We start from the raw sequence: 9,887 nt of genomic DNA, 5'->3' as shown, positions 1-9,887 counted from the left end.
TTACAAACAAGCTGGAAGAACATATGCAATTTACACAACAAATCGTAAGTTAGGCTTTCCCCTATTACAGTTATGTTCTCTCGTAAAGCCAGTAGAAAATTAAACCATTTCTGTGACAAAATCGCGTCTTTTTCATTCGTTATGTCCAATTTCTTTCAATTTATTCATTAAGAAAACGAACTGTCAAGTATATAGTTAACATAAGGCAACAACAACGTTTCCTGAAACACAACACCCGAAACATATAAACCCTTTACAAAGTGACGTATCTTTTTTCAAAAAACATATGTTACGAAAAACTGCGAATATTAGTTTATTATTTTTAGAGACATTTGGATTTGAGATAAATATTGCGTGAGTCTAACACCAAGACAAAGATCCAATATATTAACCCGACATCACTAAATACATGTTACTTTGTTGCAGGCATATGTAGATTAATGCCCAAGGCCATCGGAAAAATGTTTCACAACTCAAGTTGTGCGTTATTCCAGAAGTTTCCGCCGTGCTGAATAACTTAATTTAGCTGGCAGATTAGTTGAGCAGCTTAGAGCTGCTAACCTCTGGGAGTTAATTGTTGTATAATGAAAGAGAGAGAGTTATAGAAACATTTAATTAGTAAGCTATGAGCTCGTGAAGGCTTTTTTCTTTTTCATTTCGAGTTTAATATATTGTCAGATTCCTTTCAGGGAGTATAAATACCAAGGATACTTCTTCATGATTTAGAAGTGTTTCAAATTGAAGACTTTGGCCTCAGGCTTCTTCTGAAAGATTATTGGTGTCGTTCTCCTTAGCGTTCTCACAGCACGCATAATGTTGGCTGCAGAAATCAGCAATCCTTTCACAAGCTTCTTGCATCTGTTCTTCTGGAACAGTCAACACGATCCGCATGAAGTCCGGGTAGTTAAAGCACTGAGCAGAAAAAGAAACATATATCAATGACTGGTAGTAGCCGATAAGTAAATAGTGCATTGATTACCACAGTATATCTTATCTTATCAAGGAAATTCATTAACAGAAACCAAGAAGAAAAATTAGACATTTTTTTATGAGTTAATAAACAATAATGAACTGAAGACTATAAATACCAAATTGTCTACAAACTTAAGATGAACAAAGTTACTGATGTCTACCGTTTCGGCTTAAGCCTTTCGAACAATGCAAAAATCCGGGGTTTGATTACCCACGGTGGACACGGGAGATAGCCCAATGTCATTTTGCTCTAAAATAACTAACCATATTCATCCTAATTTTATTCTAACATTATCTAACAATCGTAATAATAATTAGTTTCAGTTTAGTGTAACCTATAATAATCGTCTCGAAAAAAGATACGATGAATCAGTTCACGAAAGTTTCATGAATTCGAAGGACAAGGAGTGAACTTAGGAAGTACAAAAGTAACACCAGGGTCGGTCGAGAATTAAAAGAAAATGAACAAAATGTATCCTGTGAACTTTAGAATTAATTGCAGTTAATTTTATTTGCTTAAACGAAAACACATTGTCAATAACGAACTTAACCTATGAGAAAGATCGTTTTTATACGTCGATATACCATCTTAGACAACATAAAAGACTGTATGCACTTTTTTCCAAATTTAATATTTACTTAAAAATAACAATAAATTTAATCTATTTAAATAATCCTCTAATATCATCTTGGGGCAAAGTAATCATAATATCATCTTATACTTAAACATGTCATCTTATCCAATAAAAAAAGCTCGTTATGTATGTAGACATGCCACCTTAACCAATGAAAAAGCTCGTTATATACGTAGACATGCCACTTTAGCCAACGAAAAAGGTCAATGCATACATAAATACGCCACTTTAACGAACAAAAAGCTTTTTCTATATATATACATGGCACCTTAACCAATTAAAAACTCGTTCTATGCGAAAAGAATTTCATTTGTAAACTAATGAGTAAAACATACTAAATCTATTTCGACTCTTTGTAACCAAATTAAGAAAAACAAATGACTGGTATTACTTCAAAATACGCCACCTACCATTCCAGGAAGACAAAACACAGATTGCTCATTGACCATGCGTTCAACAAACTCTAGATCACTTTTAAATTCCCCAAACCGATCCATATCGATGCCCACCTGAAATTACAAAATAAAATCATGTAAACAATTATGTCAGATGTTAATCAATACACGTGGAGAATAACGTGCATAAAAACACTAATTTTTAATTTCGTTTTGTTTATTTTCTTTGTTGTTTTTAAGCTCAAGGTTGCAAAAAGGAGTCCCTGCCCTGGTACGAATCCCCGTCACCGAACATGCTCGACTTTTCAGCCATGGGGGCGTTATAGTGTGACAGTCACTCCCACTTTTCGTTGGTAAAAGAATAGACAAAGAGTTGGCGGTGGGTGGTGTTGACTAGCTGTCTTTCCCATGTTCTATCACTGCTGAGAAATTTAAAACAAATCCATTCTTCATATTATACTATGAATTATGTGCACTAAACAAGTACTACGATGCTCGTGTTCACTTCTACTCATTGATTTTAATTACATTCATTTGAATACGCCTATAGGCTAATTTTCCACTCCATACTCCCCCACACGATATCATGGTTGATTGAAAAGGTTTTCTTTTTCTTTTTAAACAAATCTACAACAACTATCGTGTTAATCTTTAAATATAAATATTATCTTCACATGATATGGTAATGGCTATTTCCTTCCACCCGTTTGTTTTATTTTTCTGGAATTTTTCATTATCTTTCATCATAATATAAAAAAAAAGTTGTCGACAACTGTGGCTTGGATCTATAAAGTTATCATAATTGGTTTCGAATGTTAGCATGCAACGAGTAACTTTCTTTCCCCAAGAGAAGTTTTCAGGTTTTTTCTGACACATGAATACAATGAAAAACTTTAAGGAAAGTAATACTGAATAATCAAGTCCTAGCGGTATGAAACGTACCATCATGAACATTGCTCCAGCTGGCATAATGGGGTTCAGGCCTGGGACCTTAGAAAGGATTGTGTAGGATTTTTCAGCATTTCTCTGTAGAAAGAATAGAAGGAAAATGTTGTCATGTTTCTGATCTAAGTTAGTGCATAGTATTTCTAACATTTGAATTTAAAAATATGAACACATAATTATGATTTATTCCTCATTTTTCATGTAATTAGTAATTGATCAACAATACAAAAGGAACTACATTTACAAATAAGAACACCGGAGTTTCTTTTATTCCATATTTTTTATATGATAAATAATTCATCAATAAAACAAACTGGATTTACGAAGTCAGGTTTTTACGTATGTGTAGTTCAGTTATCGTTAGTTGACAATTGTTGTATTATGTATTATTGCGTCATGTAACAAGAATATTCTAAGTTTTCTCCAGTATTATTATATCATATTATCTCGTAGTGTACAGAACATTCTAGGCCTCAGTTACTCTATTCATAAATACGCGTCCAAATATAGTTCAAGTTATACAAAATTAGTGAAAGATATGTTAAAATGGATCTAGACTGTGTGTTTAGCTATAAAGAGCATCTAGTGGCGCTTTTTCCAATTCAAATTATCGAATTGTTTTAAAACAACATAGTAGAGAAGAAACATTATTTTGTCAATTGTGTTCTAATGTAATTGAATATACCTGTGTGGACTTTAGACGATAAGAAACAATTATTTAAAGCTCTGTAACGAATTTGTTGTCATGTATATATTTTTATTATGACCGTTATGTAGATTAAATTTGTATTTGAAAATATGCGTAACTTATAGTGTTGGATATGTATTGCGTCAAACGAATTTGTTATATATTTATTTTAATGACAACGTTTGTTTGGATTGAGTTTATATTCAAAACGTACTGCGAAACTCTGCCTATTCTTCAAGGTTGTAGAATATTCGTGAAATTAAGAATCGAGAATATATCCACTTCCGTAACCGGTTAAATATAGCTCAGTATTGTTGTCGGAATTTTCGAGAAAGACCTTTCCCGTGCCTATAAAAACAGCCAAGGCGACGCGCCAAAGAGAGAGCTTAAAAAGTTGGCTAGGAACCTGCTATAACCGTGTACACTAATAATCGTGATTTTGCTAACCCTTAGCAATAGAAAAATTTACCACGTTAGTGGTTTTATGAAAATATTATCCTAGTTGAACGGTCCAACAATTCGGTGTCTCACAAAGCTAGCTAGCTTCTCGGCAATTCTACATACATCGACTTCAAGTTAACTCGCTGGATATAAAGGAGACTCTGAACTAGAAAGGATATTTTATGTTGTTTGTAAGTTAGTGAATTTTTTTTTATAAAACTTTGCTTGTGGTAACTATTCGTAATAATTGTTGTTGTAAATTATACTGTTATATATATATTAAAATGTATTTGTGTGAAAAACAAAAACGGTGTGTGTCAATCTTGTTGGCAAATAGCGGAAATTAACTAAAATATCAGCTTCGGACTATTTCCCATTCGCAATATGTAACAATACAACTGCGGTAATTAACTATGTAATGAACATTTGCATGTGCGTTTGAATTGTCTTAATATATAATTTTAAAAAAAGAAGGCTGTATGCTATTTGTTTATTGTTGAAATTTATCGCCAAGAAGTCACAGACACGTACTGCAAAGAATCCGTTTATTTGTCTGAGTTTAAGCGCTATTTCGCAAGTCCCTCAACGGTTACCGAAACCTAGGTTTTACAACGTCCTAAAGCTTACTGTTGAGACACTTACGTTATTATACACTTATTCTTCATTGAGCTATTCTATATCAAATCATCCAAACAGTACGTTATATAATGAGTTTTAATAATTTTAATTAGTTATACATATAAAATCTATAATGATTTTGATTACAATATTCAAGAACCTCCTATTAATATACATAGTTTATAAACTTAGTAACAGCCACGCTTGCTTATAGTTCTACACAGGAGAAGGATAATAGTATTATAATATATTCAAAAGATACAGTGTCTTGTAACATAAGATATAATTTCAATAATTGTAATTTTATTATTAGTTACAAAATTTCGTTGACATTTTCAGTTAAACTTTTTCTACACTAAATCATGTATTTTCACATTTTCATCCTTATTATTTCTACTGAAACCTCCCCTCCTACCCCCCCCCCCAAAAAAAAGTTTATATATATAACTTACCCTAACAAACTCAATAGTTTCATTGTAAAATTGTTGAGACGTTTCCTTCAGGATTGTAGGAAGCGCCCCCTGGATTAATGTACACGGTCCCTCGATCTTCTGACTAAGTAACTGTAAGCCCTTTCGTATCTGTAATAGCATAGTATTGTTAATATAGTAATTGCTACTTATATAAAATGTTTTAAGGGTGGCACATGAAAAACAACAATATACATATGTTATATTTAAAAAAATACAACAACAATAATTATTAGATGCAAAATATATAACGGAATTCCAAATAAATAAATGTAAGGATATTCTTCGATGTCAATTTTCTCAGGTATAACGTTCCGAGAGTGACTAGAGTATATTCTAAGCACATATCATGCGCCAGTGTGGCTGTTTCTGTTGTTGTTTTTCTTGAAAATGTCAAAAAGTTATTTCGATGCCATCATCCCCAAGAGTTTAGTGTGTATGCCACCAGAGGGCAGCTTAAATTTAACACAAATCTAACTTTGTTTGTAATTTAGCACAAAGCTACACAATGGACTATCTGTGGTGTGCCCGAGGCCCGATTTTTAGCATCATAAGTCCGAAGACTTACTTCTGTGACGCTGGTGGATACACTGCAGACAGATATGATATTTAAATTGTAGATTTGAAAAAGCGTAGAACTGTTGATTCGCTGTAATCCAAATTATACTTTTATAAAGAAAACCTGGGTGTGTCTCAAGAGTAACACTTACTGAATTCGTAATTTGTTCCATCACGTTTTTTTAAAGGAAGAGAACAGGTTTTGCTAGTATTTCATCTGAGTTGTTTACAAATTCATAACATTGAAGAAGTTTATCTGGCAACCGGTAATTATCTCTATCAACGTTTGTTCTTACTTTTTCTCCAAATTTGTGTAGGATATGTGCAATTGTCTAATTATCACATTATGTTCGAAGAGTCTTTGACTCAACAAATTTGTTTTACTTCTGCACTTTTACTGTGTATAAGTAGATGGTTTTACTACTGGTAATTAATACAGTTTAATTGAGTGTAATTTACACAATATATAATAATATATAAATATGTAAACGATGTACATATCATAAGAACAAGAAATGTTTCTCGAGGAAACCGTGAAAGCTGACCAATCCCGATTGAAGAAGGTGATATCACAACGATAATGTCGTTATTTACAAAATAACAACTATTTTATAATATCATGAAATAGGAAACAGGGGAGAGTTATGAACTTATATGTAATGATAATAATAACTATTTTCGAATGTATATAGAGAAAAAATTATTTAGTTAAAAAACCAAAAGCACTTGATTCTAGTGAACAAACCCTAAAAAATACTTCCAAGATCAACAATCGTAAAATAAAGAACGAATCAAGTTGGTATTGGAGTATTCAGAGTTGTTATCTAGAAATCTTCATTACTTTCTCTGTCTCTTTTTGATGTGTTTATGTTTAATGTCGTGAAGGGAGTGGTCGGAAATGCTAACATGTTTAGTCACAGAACGTTCTTTGTTCGTGGTTATGGAGTACTTGTGACTGTTAAAACGTTCTCTTACATCTGTTCTGGTTTATTTTACATATTGGAAGTTACATTCCTAACAGTGGTTAAACAAACAACGTACTTAGTAGCGCAAGTTAGAGGTTTTATTATTTTTGTATTGTTTACGATTGTCTTTATCAAATAAAAACATCTTCTCATGTGCACACAGCGATTAAAATTCATTATTTGTTCATTCATTTGATATACACCTTTATACAAAGCAATCTACAGGGTTCACAAGAATGAAACTGTAATGCTCCATTTAGGGCTTGGCAAGGCCTGGTGGTTAAGGCGCTGGACTTGCCATCTGCGAACCACGGGTTCAAATCTCCGTCACCGAACATACTCGCCCTATCAGACATGGAGGCGTTATAGTGGGACGGTCAATCCCACTATTCGTCGGCAAAGTAGTAGCCCAAGAGTTGGTGGAGAGTGGCGTTGACTTGCTATCTTATCTCTAGTCTATCACTTATAAATTAGGGATGACTAGCACAGATACCTCTCGTGGAGTTTTGCGCGAAATTCAAATAAACCAAACAATGCTCCACACATATACAACACTACAGTGTAACAATCAATACACCCCCTCCCGCACATACACGTACTGGGAACAACGTAATAACAGGGAAAACACAGCGCAAATAGAAAAACAATACCCCTAAAACTTCAATCAATTTAATGATAACGATTATAAGATACGTACATTTATATGCAACAGTTCAAGTAAATAGATCAACAACACACTCACTGCAAACAACAAGTACTAAGTATGGGTCGTTTGTATGGGCAAACTAAAATGGTACTGAATTTACTGAAATGGCGTTTCAGTTCTTTCCCTACTTTTTTGTTTGTGGTCTCTAACTTCAGTTTTGGATTTGGTGGGTCGTTTTTTTTATTTTAGTTTTTGTTGCGTAATCCCTTGAACCGAATACGTTGGTAAGAAAGGTTTGTAAAAAAAATAGTCGTCATGATTTCTTACATGTTGACCTGTACATTTTTAATATTACTCTTATAATCGTATAATAACTATAAATGAGGAAGACAGCTTTTCAGACGCAGCTGCCATTGATAATTCAAGTAGGGTTCACATTGACTACAAGGTAACGTTTTATTATGTAGTCGCTGCTTTAATAAAATATGCTGATAAAACAGTCGTGTTTTATCCTGATCTATAATGTTACACGCTACATTTAATATATTGTATAATAAATTATAGCACATATATTTTTGTGGGTTGATATGGAAGGACGTCTTTCATGTGGTGGCTGACGTACAGATAAGTTTTCAGCAGGAATACCAGAGTTAGAAATAATAGCAGGACTGTTAGGCGCGTGTATCTTTGGTAACATGTAAAATCGACCTTGAGGGGTAGGAGTATTAAGCTAACAGGAACTTTAATATGAGTGTCGCGATGAACGTTTTTGTTTGTCTTAGAGTCATTCATTATTTCCTAGATAGATTTAACGAACTGCGGGGTGAGCTAGAATCCACGACTACATTTTTATTGTTGTAAGTATCATTAAGTTGTTGGTAAACTATTGTTTTGTTAAAGGTGACAACAGCGCCACCTTTTCCAAGTTACAGTGAAGTGAGATTCACACCTACACTATAGAAGAAATTATTTACTTTAGTTAGTGGTTCGAATCACTTTGTTTTCAATGGAAGCAATAGAGCTTTGTAAGAGTAGTTATTTGTCGATTGAGGTTGTCGAGATTGCTAGGGGTACGAGAGAAGTTGAGACCTTCTACAAAGAGGGACAATTTCAGCTTCAGATAACATTTCAGAGGAGACGTTGACGATATTAGAAGTGTTATCAGACTGTGGTTGCTTAGACAAAGAAATAACTGAGTGGATCAGAAATATAATGTTTGTTATGAGTTCGTTCAATTTCTCAAAGATTGTAAGAGTTTGTATTAACAAGATGAATTTGTCTATGAGTGTCTCTACCTTGTGGACAAGTGTTGAAGTTCTGGTTAGTTAGGCGTTTTTCATTTTCATGCTGAATGGACAACTGATGATGTGATTGATTTGTTGTTTCTAGAGTAGTTTTAGGTTTGTTGATGAAAACATCAAGTTCTTGTTCTTCAGTAGGAGACATTGCGTGTTCAGAATGTATAACGGCAATGTTTTTATCAACATCGGTTAATGTTGTTTTGCAGAAGTCACATGTGAGTTTCATAAGTTTAATAGAGATAGAGTGGAGAACTTGCGTCCATTTTGAACAAAGTTAATTGTCGTGAGCTCCTACAGTAATTGGTGGTTCTAATCTTAGATATAGGCATGATCTGATTCTATAAATTAAACTCAAACAATTATCATGGTGGATGTATCTCAGACGCTTTTCATTAAGTTGTCTGAGAAATTTAAAAGGTTATTTGGTGTTAAAATTAGAAGGAACTTGTGTAGTGGTGGTAGGGGGGGGGGTAGAGGTTGTTCGAGGTATGTGGAAGTTACTTCGAGAATATTATATTCCTTTTAGTAAAAAAAAGCCACACAATAGATATTTGCGCTCTGTCCACCATGGAGAATCGAACCCCAGATTTTAGCGTTGTAAGTCCATAACTTACCGCTGACCCCCCTTGGGAGACCTGCGATAATACTAAGGGGACAAAAGATAGTGGTAACGTCTGGAATTTTGGAAGGGATGTGGTTCGCAAGTAAACTGTTAATAATATACAGAACATTTCACGATAAAGCAGTTTATACGATACACTAAAATCAAAGCAATGTTTATCTAATTACATGAAATATTTACAAAAGATACGTACACGAGGTCTGAAAATTTCTTTTCTGTCGTGAATGGTTATCCATCCTAATCTCCATCCAGGAACAAGAAACCTAAGCAGAAAATACACTAACTACCTTTACGTTTTAAATCTTTAGATTTACCAAAACTAAAGCTATCTAATGACGAAAAACAGAACATGTTAAATTTATTCATTTCTAAATATAAGTCTAAACAATTAGAACATTCACTGGAATTACTTGAAGTGCAATACTAAAACAGACAAGAGACAAAGTTCTGATGAAAATAATAATAATAATAAAACACGATTCAGGTACTCCTTCAGCACTTGGGTCCCTAAACCTAATTATTCCTATCAATGCCACTGTTAATGCCACTTGATATAAATACAGGAATGAATATAATCAAAACAGTGTGTGTTTTTATTGCAAAGCCACATCGGGCTCTGCTGTGTTCGCCG

General features: G+C 33.6%; 1 protein-coding gene across 1 annotated transcript; it reads right to left on the bottom strand.

Annotated features, from left to right (window-relative positions):
• Positions 1 to 297: 297 nt before the first annotated feature.
• On the bottom strand, positions 298 to 9,519 carry LOC106473275 (tyrosine aminotransferase-like; the record flags this gene model as incomplete). Its single annotated transcript, XM_013933958.2, has 5 exons — positions 298 to 912; positions 2,018 to 2,116; positions 2,945 to 3,028; positions 5,147 to 5,275; positions 9,450 to 9,519. Coding segments are annotated over 5 exons (541 nt in total), but the record flags the coding sequence as incomplete, so codon positions are not given.
• Positions 9,520 to 9,887: the final 368 nt, after the last annotated feature.

Source organism: Limulus polyphemus, unplaced genomic scaffold (assembly GCF_000517525.1).
Source record: "Limulus polyphemus unplaced genomic scaffold, Limulus_polyphemus-2.1.2 Scaffold6032, whole genome shotgun sequence".
Lineage (NCBI taxonomy): Eukaryota > Metazoa > Arthropoda > Merostomata > Xiphosura > Limulidae > Limulus > Limulus polyphemus.
This window is presented reverse-complemented; position numbering and strand designations above follow the sequence as displayed.